General features: G+C 42.4%; 1 protein-coding gene across 1 annotated transcript; it reads right to left on the reverse strand.

The window, feature by feature from the left end:
• Positions 1 to 164: 164 nt before the first annotated feature.
• sptlc1 (serine palmitoyltransferase, long chain base subunit 1) lies at positions 165 to 19,542 on the reverse strand. The gene is made up of 15 exons (XM_055875539.1): positions 19,005 to 19,542; positions 14,450 to 14,557; positions 14,246 to 14,340; positions 13,818 to 13,911; positions 12,792 to 12,864; positions 10,268 to 10,400; positions 10,032 to 10,161; positions 9,270 to 9,359; positions 8,867 to 8,974; positions 8,521 to 8,616; positions 7,277 to 7,373; positions 6,580 to 6,634; positions 2,035 to 2,152; positions 1,724 to 1,797; positions 165 to 1,575 (listed from the first exon to the last, which is right to left on the reverse strand). Exons 1-15 carry the CDS (start codon positions 19,056 to 19,058, stop codon positions 1,482 to 1,484), a joined length of 1,419 nt encoding a protein of 472 aa, XP_055731514.1. The 5' UTR covers positions 19,059 to 19,542; the 3' UTR covers positions 165 to 1,481.
• Between the last annotated feature and the right edge of the window lie 2,745 nt (positions 19,543 to 22,287).

A 22,287-nucleotide genomic window follows, 5' to 3' on the forward strand; every position in this document is an offset into this window, starting at 1 on the left:
TGTTTGTAAACGTAAACAAACACTGTATAGCCTCAACATGGTTAAAACTATAATTTAGATATCATGGATGTCCTGTCCTTGGATGATCCATAAATATGAGTGGTTACATTGCTCCAGCCCCATCCCGGTTTGATGACGACCCCCCCCCCAAAAATGATACTAAGTTACCATTTTCCCATTTATTTGATTAATAGTCAATCAAACTGATAGCACAGTTAGCAACACAAAGGCACATAATATACTGCATATTGGATGTTTTATAAATGAACCAGTGAGTGTCTTTGTGTTACAAAATAAGTGACACTAGTGTGTCTTGCAGTAGTGTCATTATGTCACTCAACAATAGGCTTCAACATGAAAACGAGATTGATGTGCATCACAATGCATATACAGTGCAAATATATTTATATTCAAGTTGGCATGTGTTAAAACTCTCAAATTACATTCTGTGAAATTTGTATGCAATTCATTCTGTGTAACAATCATTTATGTGATCTAATGAAGAAAATTAACTGTTCAAATCAAACACGTAAAAACACTGAGGCAAGTTACTTAATGATCAGTAACAGAACAAAATTGCAATACGTTCACAAAGAGCCTAACATAAAAAGAAATCCCCAATGATAAATCCCGTCAGGGTGCCAATGCAGGCTGACCTAACCATGATGCCAAGTGGGGCGATTGGTGAAACAATCTCGCAAGGCTTAAAATCAGTGACCGCTTGGAATCAAATATGAATTAGTATACAAGACAAAAAAAACTAAATAGGTGCATTTCATACAATGCAGTGCGATAATATTGAACTCTTTTTGGAATACAATCTAACATTTAGTCAAAAGAAGGAAAATCATAGTATACACAATTTGGTTTTTGTCAGTATATTAAATCAAACGTATTTATATAGCCCTTTGTACATCAGCTGATATCTCAGAGTGCTGTACAGAAACCCAGCCTAAAACCCCAAACAGAAAGCAATGCAGATGTAGAAGTATATAAAAAACAAAAACGGTTTCACAATACAGTATGTATAAAAAAAAAAAAGTAAGTAGTTAAGTAATTTGACTTACAAAATGAACCAGCTCTTGGTTACAAATATTTATTGTTTATTAGTTAAGACTTTCAACCTTCATTCAAACAGATAGTGAACTGAATGACGGTTGGGGGACGAGGCCCAGATTTTACATTCATTTATACGTGAGAAGGTGAATGAGGACCATCAGCAAATGGGAGGTCAAACATAAATAAAGTAGCCGTGAGAAGGATAATCTGATTTAAAAATCGACAACGATCCTCACAGAAAGTGTTGTCCACCTTGAGTCTTCTGCTCCTCGAGTTTGTGGATGAACGCACCTGGCTATGCCTTGATGGAACTTTCCAACTTCCCTGTCAATTGATGCTCTGCGAAGCCTGGAGGTGAATCCTGGGAATGTCGGCAAACTGAGAACGGAGAACTCCAGGTCTGCTTGTTCAAGAGCCAGGAATCATTTGAGGATAGCCAGAGCTGCCTCTTTGATGCAGGATGCAGCTTTCTCAATCTCCTCTTCTGTCTGCTCGATGGTGACCACTACCCGGATCCTGCAGACAGTGGGGCAGTCATGGCAAATGTCATCTTTCAATGCTATGATAACTTCCAATAGATATTCTACTAATTTACAACAACAAAAACTGCATACATAACCTTTATGTTAATATATATAAAAAAATATATATTTGATAAACTTACGAAGGCGGAGGGAGAAACCGCTCCTCTTTATCCAAGTACCGAGCTAGGGTGAGTGCGATCTGTCTCTCCAAACACTGGTCAATGAAGAACAGTAAAACCATCAAACAAAACCTAACCTAAAGAAACTCATGGTATCCATATCTCTACAGTACTTCCTTCATATGTAACGTAAGGTAAAAACACTCACCTATGAGCAACACTCAAGAATCAAGGCAAACCATTTTAAATTGAAAAACTCAACATAGTAAAGCCAATGTTTATCATTAAGACACTAGTGTTCTAAATATGTCATACAAATGTAGATGTCTTACGTAATCTACGATGCTGCGAAGCATCCTCACGTCCGTGTCTCTGGATCCAGAGCTTCTCTCTAGCTGTAGGTGAAGCGCAGGGGCATAAGCTTCCCCTACTACCTTCATCCCAGGACTTCTGCAATACAGAGACGACATCCACATGAGAATAGTGTAAAATACAGATTTCACAGCAGATTAAAAGAGTCTATTTGAAAATATTTATTCACCAAATCATACATTAAAATAAAAATCTAAACCAGATAAATATTACAACTTTGAAAGGACTATTTCTTCTTCAAACCCTTGAGAAGCCAACACCGAATTTCCCAATGTCTAACGCATATTGAATATGAGGCGCTCTCTCCCTACAGACTTCTGGGAACAGAAGAATTCTTAGCAACCCTGTGGTCATAACTCTGAACATGCTTCCCTTTTAGCGTTGCTGCAGTTTTCAGCTTTGGGAAGCTATTTACAAGGAAAGGAGGTTCTCTAGCACTGCTTTTCCACAGTAACACCAGTGTTCCACCCTGCTGCTATACTAGGGACAAGGGGTTTCCATATCTAGGGCTGACAATGAGGACTTGTGAAAAGCAGAATCAACAACCTCTGCATAATCAAAACAGTTGCTTTGTGAGAAGGTGTTAAAGTCCACAGTTAACCTTTGTTATGTAAATGACAGCTGAAAAGTACCAGTGGCCTGGCTTTGTCTAAGTGAGAGCAGGTCCGCCGGAGCCATGGCCCAGTGAGACATGGGTGCCAGCCCAAGTAGATAGAAACCGAGGAGTCTGACCCTTTTGGGGTAAAACACTGTGGTAAATCCTGAGCCTTTTTGGGTAAAACACTGGGGTAAATCCTGAGCCTTTTTGGGTAAAAAACACTGGGGTAAATCCTGAGCCTTTTTGGGTAAAAAACACTGGGGTAAATCCTGAGCCTTTTTGGGTAAAAAACACTGGGGTAAATCCTGAGCCTTTTTGGGTAAAAAACACTGGGGTAAATCCTGAGCCTTTTTGGGTAAAAAACACTGGGGTAAATCCTGAGCCTTTTTGGGTAAAAAACACTGGGGTAAATCCTGAGCCTTTTTGGGTAAAAAACACTGGGGTAAATCCTGAGCCTTTTTGGGTAAAAAACACTGGGGTAAATCCTGAGCCTTTTTGGGTAAAAAACACTGGGGTAAATCCTGAGCCTTTTTGGGTAAAAAACACTGGGGTAAATCCTGAGCCTTTTTGGGTAAAAAACACTGGGGTAAATCCTGAGCCTTTTTGGGTAAAAAACACTGGGGTAAATCCTGAGCCTTTTTGGGTAAAAAACACTGGGGTAAATCCTGAGCCTTTTTGGGTAAAAAACACTGGGGTAAATCCTGAGCCTTTTTGGGTAAAAAACACTGGGGTAAATCCTGAGCCTTTTTGGGTAAAAAACACTGGGGTAGATCCTGAATGGAAATGTTTCGATGTTCCAATCATATGACCCCTTTGTTAACTTCCCAGTACATTGTGTCAGATATGAAATACTTACTACATCCCTATGGAACAAGACTGATTTTCTGCGCTGATGTATAGCCTAGCTATAGTATAGAGACAGCCAATATAAGCAGTGGAGGGGGGGGGGGGGGATCTGGATAAAGAGAGACATGTGGGTCTCCTAAGAGATATCCTATTGCCAGACGAGAGGAAGAGACACTAAGCAGACACCATGGAACAGTCGCAGGGAGAATCCATGGAAAACAGTGAGCCCTGTGAGAGACTGCTGTTATAGTTTGGTGGATAGGATTTCAAAATGTCTAAAAACACATATGGATAACCCCATGGTTCCCGCACAGAGGTTGAGCGAAGAAGGTAAAAAGGGGAAGGTTTCGTGAGAGCAGCGCGATTGCGTGTGGAGATCTCATTGTTAAAAGGTGTAATAAATAACTGAAAATGTCTGCGTCTCGCTTCAACTACTCCCACGCCCAGCCTTCACTGTTTGCTTCAGTTTGGTTTCATTTCAATCAAATTTATTTATATAGCCTTTTTTTTTTTTTTTTTTTTTTTTTACATCACTCGATGTCAAAGTGCTATGCAGAAACCCAGCCTAAAACCCCAAACAGCAAGCCATTCAGAAGCATGGTGCCTAGGAAAAACTCCCTAGACAGGCAGGAACCTAGAAAGAAACCTAGAGAGGAACCAGGCTCTGAGGAGTGGCCAGTCCTCTTCTGGCTGTGCCGGGTGGAACTTATAACAGAACATGATTGGTTTTCACTCTTTTTCCCCCCGCAAGGACCAGTGTTAATATAATGGGAACAACCTGACTGCTAGGACATACAGTTGAAGTCGGAAGTTTACATACACTTAGGTTGGAGTCATTAAAACTCGTTTTTCAACCACTCCACAAATTTCTTGTTAACAAACTATAGTTTTGGCAAGTCGGTTAGGACATCTATACTTTGTGCATGACACAAGTAATTTTTCCAACAATTGTTTACAGACATATTATTTCACAGTATCACAATTCCAGTGGGTCAGAAGTTTACATACACTAAGTTGACTGTGCCTTTAAACAGCTTAGAAAATTCCAGAAAATGATGTCATGGCTTTAGAAGCTTCTGATAGGCTAATTGACATAATTTGAGTCAATTGGAGGTGTACCTGTGGATGTATTTCAAGGCCTACTTTCAAACTCAGTGCCTCTTTACTTGACATCCTGGGAAAATCAAAAGAAATCAGCCAAGACCTCAGAAAAATAATTGTAGACCTCCACAAGTCTGGTTCATCATTGGGAGCAATTTTCAAACGCCTGAAGGTACCACGTTCATCTGTACAAACAATAGTACGCAAGTATAAACACCATGGGACCACGCAGCCTTCATACCGCTCAGAAAAGAGACGCGTTCCGTCTCCTAGAGATGAACGTACTTTGGTGCGAAAAGTGCAAATCAATCCCAGAACAGCAGCAAAGGACCTTGTGAAGATGCTGGAGGAAACAGGCACAAAAGTATCTATATCCACAGTAAAACGAGTCCTATATCGACGTAACCTGAAAGGCTGCTCAGCAAGGAAGAAGCTGCTGCCTCAAAACTGCCATAAAAAAGCCAGACTACGGTTTGCAACCACACATGGGGACAAAGATCGTACTTTTTGGAAACATGTCCTCTGGTCTGATGAAATCAAAAATACAACACTTTGGCCATAATGACCATCGTTATGTTTGGAGGAAATAGGGGGAGGCTTGCAAGCCGAAGAACACCATCCCAACCGTGAAGCACGGGGGTGGCAGCATCATGTTGTGGGGGTGGTTTGCTGCAGGAGGGACTGGTTCACTTCACAAAATAGATGGTATCATGGGGCAAAATGATGTGGATATATTGAAGCAACATCTCAAGACATCAGTCAGGAAGTTAAAGCTTGGTCGCAAATGGGTCTTCCAAATGGACAATGACCCCAAGCATACTTCCAAAGTTGTGGCAAAATGGCTTAAGGACAACAAAGTCAAAACATTGAAGTGTCCATCACAAAGCCCTGACCTTAATCCTATAGAAAATTTGTGGGCAGAACTGAAAAAGCACATGTGCGAGCAAGGAGGTCTACAAACCTGACTCAGTTACACCAGCTCTGTCAGGAGGAATGGGCCAAAATTCACCCAACTTATTGTGGGAAGCTACCCAAAATGTTTGACCCAAGTTAAACAATTTAAAGGCAATGCTACCAAATACTAATTGAGTATGTAAACTTCTGACCCACTGGGAATGTGATGAAAGAAATAAAAGCTGAAATAAATCACTCTACTATTATTCTGACATTTCACATTCTTAAAATAAAGTGGTGATCCTAACTGACCTAAGACAGGGCATTTTTACTAGGATTAAATGTCAGGAATTGTGACAAACTGAGTTTAAATGTATTTGGCTAAGGTGTATGTAAACTTCTGACTTTGAGGTCTTGGCTGATTTCTTTTGATTTTTCCCATGATGTCAAGCAAAGAGGCACTGAGTTTGAAGGTAGGCCTTGAAATACATCCACAGATACACCTCCTATTTAGTCAAATTATTTCATTTTGCCTATCAGAAGCTTCTAAAGCCATGACATCATTTTCTGGAATTTTCCAAGCTGTTTAAAGGCACAGTCAACTTATTGTATGTAAACTTCTGACCCACTGGAATACAGTGAATTTATAAGTGAAATAATCTGTCAGTAAACAATTGTTGGAAAAATGACTTTTGTCATGCACAAAGTAGATGTCCTAACCGACTTGCCAAAACTATAGTTTGTTAACAAGAAATGTGTTGAGTGGTTGAAAAACAAGTTTTAATGACTCCAACCTAAGTATGTAAACTTTACTCCAATTGTGCATCGCCCTATGGGACTCCCAATCATGGCCGGTTGTGCTACAGCCTAGAAATGAACCAGGGTTTGTAGTGACGCCTCTTGCACTGAGATGAAGTGCCTTAAACCGCTGTGCCACTCGGGAGCCCCAATGATATCAATCACAAAATACGCATTAAGAAGGCCTGGATCTTATCGTTCAATGGAAAGTTCACAAGACCATGCAAAATCACAATTCCTTTCCCAGGACAAAATCAACTTAACTTACTCTTGCAACGCTTTGTGAACGTGTTTGCACTTCTCCCTCAGGATGGTAAAAATTTCTACAACACAAGAGAAGGGAAAGGTTCAGTATTTTTCATTCTCAGATTGAAGCACCAGGCGAGCCAAGTTCCAGCTGGCGTACAGTAATTAGTTTACCTTGGCCAGTGTGTGGCTGGCGCCTTTTCAACAGGGAGTGAGACTGGGGTCTGCTCAGCAGTGCTAAGTGCACTCGACCTCAGCTCATCTCACGCTGTGAGACACGCGTGAGTGCACCCATGCACGTAGGCATACTTAGCATTCACAAATGTACTGTTCAAGCACCAATTACACCTAATAACACAAACACTGAAAATAACTTGCACTGGACATATGCACATACACACTTAGACATTGGACTGCCATTCCTAGAAACGTCCTTATTGGAGGAGAGGAAAAGCTGTCCAGGTTGTGAACAGTGCATGTGGTTTGGATCAGAAACTCAAATTGATCACATGGTGTTTCACTGAAGCGTTGCCAATTCAAATCAGGAATAGTCAAAAGAAAGTCTGGAGTCATTTGATAGGAATTTAATAAACTAATTAGTTGATAGACATGAATATCAGGGGGCAATTAAAAGTGTAAGATATGGTGTGTGTGTTTGGAAGAATCATTGTTGCGAGTGAGTGTGTGTGTGTGTGTGTGTGTGTGTCTCGCTCATCTACCTGGGTCTTCCTCCATGATGTTAAGGGCCTCTATGGCTGCAGCAGCCAGCATGGGGGGCAGGGAGGCAGAGAAACAGTACCCCTGGCCTGAGAGACGCTGAGAAACAACACATCAGACCTGAGAAACAGTACCCCTGGCATGACAGACAGAGACAAACAGAGAAACAGTACCCCTGGCTTGACAGACGGAGACAAACACAGAGAAACAGTACCCCTGGCTTGACAGACGGAGACAAACAGAGAAACAGTACCCCTGGCTTGACAGACAGAGACAAACAGAGAAACAGTACCCCTGGCTTGACAGACGGAGACAAACACAGAGAAACAGTACCCCTGGCTTGACAGACGAAGACAAACAGAGAAACAGTACCCCTGGCTTGACAGACAGAGACAAACACAGAGAAACAGTACCCCTGGCTTGACAGACGGAGACAAACACAGAGAAACAGTACCCCTGGCTTGACAGACGGAGACAAACAGAGAAACAGTACCCCTGGCATGACAGACGGAGACAAACAGAGAAACAGTACCCCTGGCTTGACAGACGGAGACAAACAGAGAAACAGTACCCCTGGCTTGACAGACGGAGACAAACAGAGAAACAGTACCCCTGGCTTGACAGACAGAGACAAACACAGAGAAACAGTACCCCTGGCTTGACAGACGGAGACAAACAGAGAAACAGTACCCCTGGCTTGACAGACGGAGACAAAAAGAGAAACAGTACCCCTGGCTTGACAGACAGAGACAAACACAGAGAAACAGTACCCCTGGCTTGACAGACGGAGACAAACACAGAGAAACAGTACCCCTGGCTTGACAGACGGAGACAAACAGAGAAACAGTACCCCTGGCATGACAGACGGAGACAAACAGAGAAACAGTACCCCTGGCTTGACAGACGGAGACAGAGAAACAGTACCCCTGGCTTGACAGACGGAGACAAACAGAGAAACAGTACCCCTGGCTTGACAGACGGAGACAAACACAGAGAAACAGTACCCCTGGCATGACAGACAGAGACAAACACAGAGAAACAGTACCCCAGCATGTTCGGTTTGCGTGTGTGTGTGTGTGTATGTTTGCGTGTGTGTGTAAACTGCTTATGGGAATTGCTCCAAGTGTGTGTCCTTTGGAAATAACAAGAGACAGTTCAGGGACCAAAACCAGTTTACACAGTGGGCCTCCAAGCCTATGACTGGGAAATACTGCACTCCAATCTGTAAAAAGCCCATTATCAATACCTGATGGTCTATGACGAACGACCTTCCACAGCAGAAGCCGCCTATGGAAGCCACAGCGTTCTCCATGTTGGCACTAATGAGGTCAATATCGTCAATCTGAAAATGACAAATAGGAGCCAATGGGAGGGTAGTGAGATCCACAACACAGAACCCAGGGTCATGTTCACTAGGGCACACAATCAAAGATGTTTTAAAACGTTTTTTTGCAACAGAAAATGGACGCAAGCGTTTCTAATTGTCCAGGTAGTTCCTCCCTGTTTCAGTCAGTTGTCTTCCGTTTGGTGTCTAATGAACATGACCCAGATTAATCCATCATATAGGGTTGGCTGTGTGGCGTACTACTCACGTTGACCCCAAAGTGTTCCGTAACCCCTCTGCCATGTTCTCCCAGCACCCCGAACGACATACTCTCCTCCAGGAAGATGCGGACCTTGTACTTGTACTTCAGCTTCACCTGGTGGCCAATAGAAATATGAGATGGAAGGTGGAACATACCAAACACTATATTCTGTTGTAACGTGCTAGAAACTTGTCCGATAGCCTGAAAGTGGAAAAAGGGGCGAGCGCTCATTTATATAGCTGCAGTTGATACTTTGAATAAAATACTGTATAATATGAACCAAGTACCATCATTACAAAGTACCACATGACACACATAGCTCTATGGGAATCAACAATTGGTGTGCTCAACTCAACAGTAAAAAGGTCAACCATCTTAGGATATAATGGAACCGTATTGGGTCTCTCACCAGGTCTGGAAGGGGACAAACATCTGCAGTGTTTATATACAGCCCCTCCACTATGATGAACCTCCTGGTCACTCTGGCCTTCCGAGGATTCTACAGCAATAGAACAAGATAGGTTTGATAAGTGTGACTTTCAAAATGGCCTCCACACACTTACAGGTCAACTGGATGGTGTTGAAACAAAATGGTGGCAGCCCTCCCACACAGATTGCGTCCCAATAATCCCCCCCCCCCAGAGTGCACTTGTTAGGTTTCCTTCATCGATTTTAGAGGAAATGACTGGTATATGCCTACACCAATCAAATGCTTTTAAATGTGGGGACTAGTGAACAAGCGCAAGCTTCAGTAAAGGTGATATTGAGACTCAACAAGAGTCTACATTCCAAGTCTTCACCCTTCTTCTGAAGTGTGCACTTCCCGTCATGAATTGAACTATGTTGGAAACTCCCATCAGTCAAAACGTACCCCACCATTCCTATACTTTTAAATCCATGCCAGGGGGAAAATCTCAATTCATTTCCTTGATTCCTTGTGTCCCCTCTCCAAGCTTCCTTCTCAAAACACAATGGATGAGGTCAGAGATCCCTCCCCTGGGTTTTGAGAAGGAGGTGGGGAGAGAGGATGCAAGTAAATGCAATTGAGATACTCCCACTGAGTATTTAAGTGCACACTTTAAAAATTATAAAAAAGTGTGGAGAATGGGGATGTAGAGATTGGTCAAGTGGATGGTGTTGACAAAATGGTGGCAGGCCTGCTTTGACTAACCCTCTGATCCTCGATCTCCTGCTCTTTGAGCAGTCTCTCCAGATCTTCCATGTCGTTGTGTTTGAAGTACTTGATGAAACTGCGGGAGGCTTGGAGACCCTTTTGTATGGAGAAACATGCTGCCTCATCCCTGGAAAGATTGAAATAAATATGATTAGAAATGCTTGTTGGAGACTAAATTCAAGTAGGACTAGTTGGCTTGTTGAACCAATGGGGAGGGTGTGAGAGAAACTTACACAAACACTATGTCTCCTCTCTTGGAGTAGGCAGGTATTGCACTAGCTATCGTTGCAAAGCCATAGGAATAGATGATGGCCTCCTCTGTTTTCATGAACTTGGCCAAACGATCCTCTAACTCCAAGTGGACATCTGGAATGATCCCCAAAAACATTTCGGAGTTATGGAGACAAATGGAACAAATCTTTTTTTTTTTTTTTTTTTTTAAGAGACCGACATTGATGTACATGTACAGACTGACAACCAACTTCAGTCTACATTTGTACATGTTGACACATAGGGACATCTTGTAAGATCTGAAATACATAAGAGGATAACTGAACTGCAAATCAAATTTTATTTGTCACATGCGTCGTATACAACAGGTAGTAGACCTTACAATGAAATGCTTACTTACAAGCCCTTAACCAACAATGCAGTTAAGAAAAATATTTAGTAAATAAACTAATGTAAAAACAGAAAAGAGCAGCTAAATAATAACTAGGCTATATACAGGTGGTCTATATACAGGTGGTCCCCCCCCCCCCCCCCACACAAAAAAAGTTATATTTAATCAATTTTCACCATCCTGAGGGAGAAGTGCAAACACGTCAACAAAGCGTTGCAAGAGTAAGTTAAGTTGATTTTGTCCTGGGAAAGGAACTGTGATTTTGCATGGTCTTGTGAACTTTCCATTGAACGATAAGATTCTTCTTCTTAATGCATATTTTGTGATTGATATCTTTGGGCTCCCGAGTGACACAGCGGTCGAAGGCACTGCATCTCAGTGCTAGAGGCTTCATTACAGACCCTGGTTCAAAATACACTGCTCAAAAAAATAAAGGGAACACTTAAACAACACAATGTAACTCCAAGTCAATCACACTTCTGTGGAATCAAACTGTCCACTTAGGAAGCAACACTGATTGACAATAAATTCCACATGCTGTTGTGCAAATGGAATAGACAAAAGGTAGAAATTATAGGCAATTAGCAAGACACCCCCAATAAAGGAGTGGTTCTGTCACCACAGACCACTTCTCAGTTCCTATGTTCTTGGCTGATGTTTTGGTCACTTTTGAATTCTGGCGGTGCTTTCACTCTAGTGGTAGCATGAGACGGAGTCTACAACCCACACAAGTGGCTCAGGTAGAGCAGCTCATCCAGGATGGCACATCAATGCAAACTGTGGCAAGAAGGTTTGCTGTGTCTGTCAGTGTAGTGTCCAGAGCATGGAGGCGCTACCAGGAGACAGGCCAGTACATCAGGAGACGTGGAGGAGGCCGTAGGAGGGAAACAACCCAGCAGCAGGACCGCTACCTCCGCCTTTGTGCAAGGAGGAGCACTGCCAGAGCCCTGCAAAATGACCTCCAGCAGGCCACAAATGTGCATGTGTCTGCTCAAACGGTCAGAAACAGACTCCATGAGGGTGGTATGAGCGCCCGACGTCCACAGGTGGGGGTTGTGCTTACAGCCCAACACCGTGTAGGACGTTTGGCATTTGCCAGAGAACACCAAGATTGGCAAATTCGCCACTGGCGCCCTGTGCTCTTCACAGATGAAAGCAGGTTCACACTGAGCACATGTGACAGACGTGACAGAGTCTGGAGCCGCCGTGGAGAACGTTCTGCTGTCTGCAACATCCTCCAGCATGACCGGTTTTGCGGTGTGTCAGTCATGGTGTGGGGTGGCATTTTTTTGTGGGGCCGCACAGCCATCCATGTGCTCGCCAGAGGTAGCCTGACTGCCATTAGGTACCGAGATGAGATCCTCAGACCCCTTGTGAGACCATATGCTGACACATGCACATTTGTGGCCTGCTGGAGGTCATTTTGCAGGGCTCTGGCAGTGCTCCTCCTTGCACAAAGGCGGAGGTAGCGGTCCTGCTGCTGGGTTGTTACTTCTTGAAAGTGGCAGCTCTAGTCTTTAGCTCAGTAGTTTAAGTTTTTGCTTGTAAGCAGCAATCAGTAGGATAGAATTATGGTCAGATTTGCCAAATGGAGAGAGAGAGCTTTTTATGCATCTCTGTCTGTGCAGTAAAGGTGGTCTAGAGTTTGCACATGTAACATGCGGGTAGAAATTAGGTAAAACGGATTCAAGTTTCCCTGCATTAAAGTCCCTGACCACTAGGGGCGCCACCACTGGGTGAGCATTTTCTTGTTTGCTTATGGCTTTATACAGCTCGTTGAGTGCGGTCTTAGTGCCAGCATTGGTTTGTGGTGGTAAATGACAGCTACGAAAAATATAGATGAAAACTCTATTGGTAAATAGCGTGGCTTGGACCTTTATCTGGAGTAAATCCTTTGCGTACGACTTAAAGAACAAATCTTTGTCCAGTTCGAGGTGAGTAATCGCTGTTCTGATATCCAGAAGCTCTTTTCGGTCATAAGAGATGGTGGCAGGAACATTATGTACAAAATAAGTTACAAACAAGGCGAAAAACCTCCCACAAAATAGCACAATTGGTTAGAAGCCCGTAAAAACAGCAGCCATCTCCTCCAGGGTGCCATTCTCAGAGCATGATTTTTCTTTAGAGCAACTCACCAAAGGTTCCATAGAAACCTCTTGGACCACAGGTACCAACACCATACCTCCTGAGAGAAGTCAAGGCCTTTTGCTGTCAGAGAAAGAGGGGAAATAGAGCAGTTGAAATTCATTGAAATGCTTTCGTCCTTCTACAAATATGCATTGCCGCTATAGGCATGTGCAGTGATGGTATGTTCAGAAAGACTAAAAACAAAACAAATAGATGGGTTAGCTGACAACGTCACGAAAACGATGCGCACCCTTCAAATGGGGCAGAAGTCTGAGTTGTTGGTCGCTATCTGGCAACTCAACAATGACAAGAAACAGCCATGTGGGGAATCATTAGTGACTCGTTTCAGCTAGTTTCTTGTTCTTGATACTAGAAGAAACAATAAAGTCTTGTTTTGACTGATTTCATGTCAATGCTAATATGGCAAAACATTTGCTAGCTAACCAACCAACAATTTTAACGACGTATTTGAGAGACATTTGCTCATTGTGCAAATGTATCTATGTTTTCAATAAACATTGGGATGGAGAATAAATATAGTTTACATGTCAACATTCTAAACCAACTGTCTGTTTTGCTGCATAGTTGTGCATGTGTCAGTGTTGCTAAACAACCAACATGTCTATAGGGTTAAGCCCAAGAGATACACCATTGGTTGTCAACATAGGGTACTAGTGCCCATAGGGGTACAGGGCACATGGATAATTAATATGGGAAATTTCATAATTTGTCATGTAAAAACAGACTTAATGGTGAAATGAATAATAATCCCGACCGGTTGAACTGAGGCAGGCAGAGTAAAATGTAATTTGGAGTACAGTAACCTAAATAGGTTGTGAACCAGTGCAATAAGCCATGATTACTGAATGATTGTTTTTGTTTTAGTGTTTGTCTTAGTGTTTGTCTAATCTAAAGTATTTTGCTCATATCTTAGCATTGTACTGTGCCAACATTTAATGAAAATTGAATAAAAAATGGCTAATATCTTAGAAAATAAACAAAAAAGGTATGCTTCTACTTAAAATAGTACAGACCTTCACTCGCTCGTTGTCAAGGAAACCCAAGAAGTTAAATGAAGCAAAGTTAATGCACTCTTTTCCATTTACAATGATTTTGTGGCTTGGTGGGCTGTAAAATAAAACACCTGCTATTAGCTAAACACAACACAAGGTTCACTTGATGTTAGAATGAAGAGAAGTGAGGTAGACCGCTAGACCGGTCAGGGTACTGTTTAGTAGGCAGAAAACTGTTTTGAAACCATGTACAACATTAACTTGTTCAACAAGACCACATATTGTAGTTCTTGCTACGGTGTGCCCTACTGACCATGACCCAGGTATTTGACTGTACTGTGTAAAGCAAAAAATTGGCTAGATTTGCCAACTTGGAAAGATGTTACAGTATAGGCTGTGAGATCATTCACTGCACTTCAAAAACAGTCAATAAAGCATCATTAGCTTACCCAGTGACTATGTCATAATTGAGGGAAGGATGGTCTTTGGACATAGGAGGGACAAGGGGTTCTGGTTGCCATTCTTCAATTAAGTCCTCCTTTTCCTGTTATAGACAAACACTACGGAGTTAACACATTGTGCCAGAAACAGTTACACTCAGAATTTCCATCCCAGAGTGTCCTATGCACTCACAGGTGGGTGAAACCATCTACCTTCTCTGTGAGGTCTGAACGCTCCTGTAGTTTGTACGTCTTTGAAAACAGCAGTCTGATGATCCACAGTATGAGGATCCCCTCCAAGACCAGATGGTAGGCAGGTGCCTGGGGAGAGAAAAGGGTCAAATCTTATTCGTCACATGCGTAGAATACAACAGGTAGACCTTACCGTGAAATGCTTACTTACAAGCCCTTAAACAACAATTCAGTTCAAGAAAGAGTTAAAAACACATTTACTCAATAAACAATAAAATAAGGATGTTATATACATATGGGGGTACCGGTATCGAGTAAATGTGCAGGGTTATAGGTTAGTCGAGGTAATTTGTACATGTAGGTAGGGATAAAGTGACTATGCATAGATAATAAATAGTGATTAGCAGCCATGTCAATGTCAATAGTCAGGGTGGCCAGTTGATTTGATCAGCAGTCTCGTGGCTTGGGAGGGGGGGTTGGGGGTAGAAGCTGTTAAGGAGCCTTTTGGACCTAGACTTGGTGCTCCGGTACCGCTTGCCGTGCGGTGGCAAAGAGAACAGTCTATGACTAGGGTGGAGTCCTTGACAATTTTTAGGGCCTTCCTCTGACACAGCCCCGTCGATGAGAATGGAGGCGTGTTCGGCACTCCTTTTCCTGTAGTCCACGATCAGCTCCTTTGTCCAGCTCACATTGAGGGAGAGGTTGTTGTCCTGGCACCACACTGCCAGGTCTCTGACCTCCTCCCTATAGGCCGTCTCATCGTTGTCGTTGATCAGGCTTATCAATGTTGTGTCGTCAGCAAACTTAATGATGGTGTTGGAGCCGTGACTGGCAAAGCAGTCGTGGGTGAACAAGGAGTACAGGAGGGTACTAAGCACGCACCCCTAAGTGGCCCTGTGTTGAGGATCAGCGTGGCAGATGTGTTGTCTACCCTTACCACCTGGTGGCTGCCCATCAGGAAGTCCAGGATCCAGTTGCAGAGGGAAGTGTTTAGTCCCAGTGTCCTTAGCTTAGTGATGAGCTTTGTGTGAATTATGGTGTTGAACGCTGCGCTGTAGTCAATGAACAGCATTCTCACGTAGGTGTTCCTTTTATCCAGGTGGGAAAGGGCGGTGTGGAGTGGAATTGAAATTGCATCATCTGTGGATCTGTTGAGGCGGTATGCAAATTGGAGTGGGTGTAGGGTTTCCGGGATGGTGTTGCTGATGTGAGCCATGACCAGCCTTTCAAAACACTTCATGGCTAACGATGTGAGTGTTACGGGGGGGGGGGTAGTCATTTAGGCAGGTTCCCTTCTCTTTCTTAGGCACATGGACTATGGTGGTCTGCTTGAAATATGTAGGTATTACAGACTCGGTCAGGGAGAGGTTGAAAATGTCAGTGAAGACACTTGCCAGTGGGTCCGCGCATGCTCTGAGTATACATCCTAGTAATCCGTCTGGCACCACAGCCTTGTGAATATTGACCTGTTTAAAGCTCTTGCCAACATCGCCTACGGCGAGCGTGATCACACAGTCATCCGGAACAGCTGGCACGCTCCTTGAAAGCGGCAGCTCTGGCCTTTAGCTCAGTGCAGGTGTTGCCTGTAATCCATGGCTTCTGGTTGAGATATGTACGTACAGTCACTGTGGGGACGACGTCATCGATGCACTTACTGATGAAGCCGGTAACTGAGGTGGTGTACTCCTCAATGCCATTGGATGAATGCCGGAACATATTACAGTCTGTGCTAGCAAAACAGTCCTGTAGCGTAGCATCCACATCATCTGACCACTTCCACGTTGAGTGCGTCTCTGGTACTTTTTGATTTAGTTTTTGCTTGTAAGCCGGAATGCGGAGGATAGAATTATGGTCAGATTTGAAAAATGGAGGGCGAGCTTTGTATCTCCATGCTTAATCACTGATTTGTGAAAACTGGTTCAGCAGGAAGAGAGATTACTAGTTGAATATGCTGTGCAAACATTGTGTGGAGTAGAGGTGGTCTAGAGTTTTTTTCCCCCCTCTGGTTGCACATGTGACATGCTGGTAGAAATTAGGTAAAACAGATTTATGTTTGCCTGCATTAAAGTCCCTTTCATAGTAGGTTTGAGCAGGTAGGGTATTTTATAATACTGTATACCAGGATATTTTGAAATACTGCGGGTATTATTAACAAAACAGGTGGCGTTGAACCGGTTTCTTTAGTTTGTGTTAAAACACCATAGTGATGAAAACGATTACTGCTCCTCCAAGGGACATGGCTTTCTTGGAGCATTTCCGGCTCTGGATCCTACCGGGCTCCATTTATTCCTCATTGTGCTTCTGAATCGAGGCGTAAATTCAACTCAGCACCCTTGATTATCACAATATAATCGTGCTTATTAACTCCATTGTCATACAGTTTAGGGATCTCCTGTAATTTAAAAACCCTTACTCCTTAGTTGTTACTGTAGGCCCTAGCCTTGTGAGGTGTAGGCTAAAAAGGTATCCTAATAGGAAATGGCTTTGCCTGCAATTCACAACTCTGAACTTCATGCTATTGTCTGGTAAATCAAGGGGTGAATTGAACTCAGTATCTTTGGTTCAAGTATCTTTGGTTCCAGAGCTGAACATGGTAAGGCTGCTCCAAGACAACTAGGCTAGCTCCCATAGGGGAGCGGTAATCATGCTTACCAACGCTAGGATCATTACAGTATCTTAGATACTTCCCCTCTCCCAAACCATGTAAATCAGTTGTTGACAAGTGTACTCTCAAGTAAAAGTGGTCCAACTAATTTTACTTGCAAAGTTGAACTCAACACACAATAGGTCTACTGTCTTTCCATTTTAACCAAGAACAATGCTGACATGTCCCAAAAAATGACAAGCACAGATGCCTATACCTGTTAGGTTAGCCCATTATCATGACTGAGTTCCATTACATTACACAAGTTTTGTTAAGAGCCCCGACACTCGGTTTGAACATTAACACACTTCGGTTTTGGAAGCATAAGGATCTTCTCTTTCAAATCAGCGTTGAAATAATGTTTTCATTGATACACACCTTTTTTAGGGTTAGGGTTCCCACACTGCCAATATTTTCATGTTACAGCACTTGTTTATAGAAAACAGATGGAAGACAGAGTGGACTACCTGTGCTAATTAGCCATCTGCATCTTCGAACACCTGTGTGTAAACGGAAGACAGACGCCACAAACTGAAAAATACTGTCCGCTGCAACTGTTAAAACAGTACACAGTGTTAGGATTTATGTTTATGCACTATAGCCTGCTACCATATTGTATGAAGATGAATATTGTTTTGTTACATCTGCATTGTTTGTGTGTGTGTGTGTAAAGACTGAGCAACATAGAGTGACACGCTATAAAAGCTGTGGTCAATCTGGAGAGGGGAGGGGTGCATATCTCTAGGCCAACCAGGGAGGGTAGAGCACTGGACAATACCATAAAAGGAACTGTTTGAGTGTAGCATCTGGGGAGCGGAACAAGACAGATCTCATCTACCCAAAGACCAGATGCGGACACCTGCGAGCACCAAGGGACTGGGACCAGTCTGAGTGCCAACGATAGGCTGAGCAAAGTTTAAACCACGCTCAGCCTCTACTGTGATAGGCCAACAGACGGGTTGGAACTATGGCTGGCATAGTATAATAACTGTTGTTTGCGCACATTCCAGAGTTCCCTGTTCAACCCTGCGTGGTGATACAGCAAACCTGTATATACGAAAATTGCATTTGCCATATATTGCTTGCGTTAATTAAACATAATTAAAGAAAGTTAGCAGACCTTGCTTTTTATTTATCCTGATACCGGATTCGATTAACGCAGCGCTTACATCAGTAAGTGTATTTTGCATTTGTGAAATTATTTTTGATGTGACATGGAAGTAGAGGGATTTATGTTTCTAAAACCGTACCGCAACTGAGAATCGATTCACGTTTACATTAAATATTTGGCTGTTTTGACTTCGAACCAATTCACCTTTAAAACAGAACATGTACGGTCCTTGGACTATAAAAGGCTCCTTTTGTCCATAATTGGGCTACTGTTAGGAAATAACATCACTTACTCAACATACAATATATCTACTAACAAAATGTGGCTCCATTTCACGGGATATTGATCAGCAATGCTAAAGTTAACTGTCAAGATATTAGCTCTCAAATCATAAGTTATCTGGTGATCAATGAAGTTGGAACAAACTCAACCCAAAAACTATCAAAATATGCCCTCAGCATGGAACAGGTGAAAAAAAAAGAAATACGTGTGTGTTTCGAAATTAAGATAAAGGAAAATGTATGTAGTGTAAAGTTATGTTATAAAATCTTCACAGCTCCCTTCATATTTATCTCACTACGATTGGCTCGTACTACAAAATAGAACGACGCACCTCTGACACGAAAGACTATTGGCTACAATATTCTGTCAATCATATCTGGTAACAATATGAAGTATACTTCCTGAAAAACCGGAGTTATCTATCGTTTCTCTCTTTTTACATAGTTTAATACACAAACGACATATGAGACAGTGTGTTGTAACTGAACAGAATACATCTACAACTTTAAATGAAAACTATTTAAATAAAGACAAATTACCTCGTAGAGTGCTTGTACCATCTCCACTAACACCCACTGCTGCCCCGACGCCATCTTGGTTACCTGATCACATGGTCAACGTCATCGACCATAAAATGAAGGGTGCGTTCGTAAATTCACTCTGGTTATCTACTCCGATTTCACCGAGTAATTAACGAAAACGCAACACCGGTTGAATATGACCGATGTCAGTAAACGTCGCAATATTGTTGCCAGCAGCACAGTTAGTCACCAACCCTATAGATAACATGAAAACAGCCTAACCAGCTCTGCGAATACGAGTAAAATGTTGGTGTTCTCTCATTTGTGTCTGGAAGTAGCTAGCCAACTTTAGCCAGTATGTTTGGGTGTTTGACTGCCGTTGTAAGGTCAGAACGCTCGCATCAACCCTACTCCTTGGCCATAGCATCCGGTGTGCGCTCTGGACGGTCCGAGAGCGAATCGCTCTGAATTTGCGAACGGACAATCTGACAACGCTCTGAATTTAAGAACGACCAGATCATCCTCTAGCACTCCAGAGTGAATTTAAGAACACACCCGAAGATGCGCACGCCCTCTAGGGAATGCGCATTTAGGCTGCGCCCCATTTCCGGGCCATGGCTTGAAGGGCTCCCGCTTTTCTCAAATGATCGTCAAAAGTTTAAATCTCCGGGACGAACTTTTATTATTCAAAAGATTAGAAATCGCTTTTAAAAAACGCCGACTTATGTTTATTTTTTTTTTAAAGAAAATGTACAGGACTGTGTACATACCAGAATTAGGGGGCAAACAAACTGCTCATCTCATACAATGGCGCGGTCTGTATCGCCCAATCAGAGAGCAGATACAAGTGACGTGACCGGTTAGCGACACGTGAAGGCATGTTTGCAAACAGAGCCCCCCGTGTTTCAATAAATACCTTGATTACTTTAAAAAATAAATCATAACATATATTTGTTTAAACAGATCACGTGACTTGTATGTTATATGTGATTGGACGATACAGACAGTGAGGCTCATGGTTAGTGTAGGTTTTTGGTGCTATTTGAAACCGAATCTGACGCTAAAAACACCACTTCTCAACACAAACGTGGCCTGCTTTCGCTACGTTTTTACTTTCTTGCTCGTTCAATTGAACGGAAACGACGCTGTACTGAATGACCAGTTGAAAAACGGGGAGGGGTTGGGGAACACTGTCAGCATGGCCACTGTCTTTTAACAACGTCACTCATTGCTTAAAGCCACACCCATCAAACGGTGGCACAAATCAAATTGTATTAGTCACATACACATATTTAGAAGATGTTATTACGGGTGTAGCGAAATGCTTGTGTTCCTAGCTCCAACAGTGGAGTAATATCTAACAGTTCACAACAATATACACAAATCTAAATGTAGAATAATGGAATTAAGAAATATATAAATATTAGGACGAGCAATGTCGGAGTGGCGTTGACTAAAATACATTAGAAGTCTGTTCAAAAGTCTACCTCAAAGTCTGTTCAAGAACATATTGGGGTAACATGTCGTTCAGTACAAACCATTCTGCAACATAGCAAACGTTCAATCGAACTGAATAGGTTTCCATCCAACCTTTTTATTGGGGTGAAGTAGCCAGAGGCGCAAGTTTCACTGGGGATAGTGCAATGTGATACAAAAAGCAGCAATGGTGTTGTTTTTGACCATGCGGATGCCTCCAAACGGCTTGGTAGGCTGCTTGGAGTGTTCAGTCAGCTGGATTTAGCACTGCTCAGACACCACAGAGTGGGCTGACAGGCTGTGTGAAGGCAAAGCTTCTGGAAGGCTGGCAAAACCAGCAAGGAAGAGTTGAGCATAGATCAGTGTGTATGTTTGGGCTCTTTCACCGAGTTTTGAAAAGCAAGCAGAGCAGAAACTGGCTACTCTTTAGTTGACTGATGTAACTGCTGTTTAACTTAACAGAAAAAAAACGAAACTAGTGTTTGTTCTGAGCTAGTATTGCAACTGGCATGTACGGTAATGTTAGCTAATGTTTCATCCCCTCTCAACTGAGGTGAATGAATAAGTTCCGCTAGCTCTTAGTAGCTACTACAGCCAGGTCAGCTCTAGGCTCTAGTTATCTGTCAGATAGTAAAAATAGCCACCCTGTATCACTATCTAACAGCTGTTGTTTGTATGGAAATGTTTTGTAGCCTTTGTTTTGTCCCGTTTCAGAAGTACATGAACTTGGCTAGCTTTTGCCAGTTGATGTACGTTAGAGAGAGAGAGCAGGCCAAAAGTTGGCTAGCGTGAGCTATTCTTTTTTGCCTCAATTACACTATACCTAAATAAAATGATGAAACCATTGGTCAAATGATTAAACAGTTGATGTTTTTTTCAAGTGCAATGTGAGTTGTATTAGTCAGTATGGCAATGTAACGTTATTGATCTGTCAGTTTCCCTAGCTAATTCCCTACTTTTCATACTGACACAGTAATAAACAGCTCTAATGTTACAGGCTTCACTGTCATGGTGCACAGTAGAGGTCTGTATGGGACCGATTTCTTCATCCTGCTACTGCCCACATCTGCTGGCTTTCTGTCCGACTCTCACCCACTTCTGCAATAACTGGTCCCAAACCCAACTGAAGTCCTGCAATGTTAATTTTAGGCGTATGTGACACAGCCCAGTTGCCAGCCATGGTCCCAGCAATTTTTGCACCCTATAGGCAATATCAAATGCTCATAAATAACTTAAGAAATAGGTAAAATTTACTAGAGATTCTCAAATGGCCCTTATATTATATTATTGGGCTATATCAGCCAATATGCTAGATGTAGATTGAAGATAGCAGAGTTGGAGAGACTTGCACTTTCTTTAAAGATATTTTTAAAGCCTACCTTTCAGGAGTGGGAAGATTTTCAGACTGAGAAATATTTAGGCCTAATTCTAGGCAATGTAGTAAACTATAGACTTAACGTAGGCCTATTTAGGAAGTACATTTCCTTGGAAAGATAACTGCCACGTGCTTCTCTGCCCAGGCAAAGGCTATAGCCTACTCTATTTAATTGAGACCACACGTGCACTTGATCTCGCAGGTATGGCTACTAAACTGGAAGCAGCAAGAATGATGACAGCTACACTTGCTACGTTTTGCATCGTCCTATAGGATATAGTCTACCTTTTAGTATGATTTCAAATCAAATTTATTTCATTTCAAATCAAATCAAATGTATTTACATAGCCCTTCTTACATCAGCTGATATATCAAAGTGCGTGTGAATAATGCGAGAAAAAAAATCTGCTTTTAATACAATAGGTAGGCTAATGCATACAAAGCCGAAAG

Source organism: Salvelinus fontinalis, chromosome 21, assembly GCF_029448725.1.
Source record: "Salvelinus fontinalis isolate EN_2023a chromosome 21, ASM2944872v1, whole genome shotgun sequence".
NCBI lineage: Eukaryota > Metazoa > Chordata > Actinopteri > Salmoniformes > Salmonidae > Salvelinus > Salvelinus fontinalis.

Excerpts from the sequence above, each read along its gene's own strand:
- sptlc1 (XM_055875539.1), bottom strand. The coding sequence starts at position 19,058 with ATGGCGTCGGGGCAGCAGTGGGTGTTAGTGGAGATGGTACAAGCACTC. Across the intron at positions 6,635-7,276 it reads CATCATGGAGGAAGACCCAG|AAATTTTTACCATCCTGAGG; the intron begins GTAGATGAGCGA and ends CTTGTGTTGTAG. Across the intron at positions 1,576-1,723 it reads CGGTTTCTCCCTCCGCCTTC|GATCCGGGTAGTGGTCACCA; the intron begins GTAAGTTTATCA and ends CACTGTCTGCAG.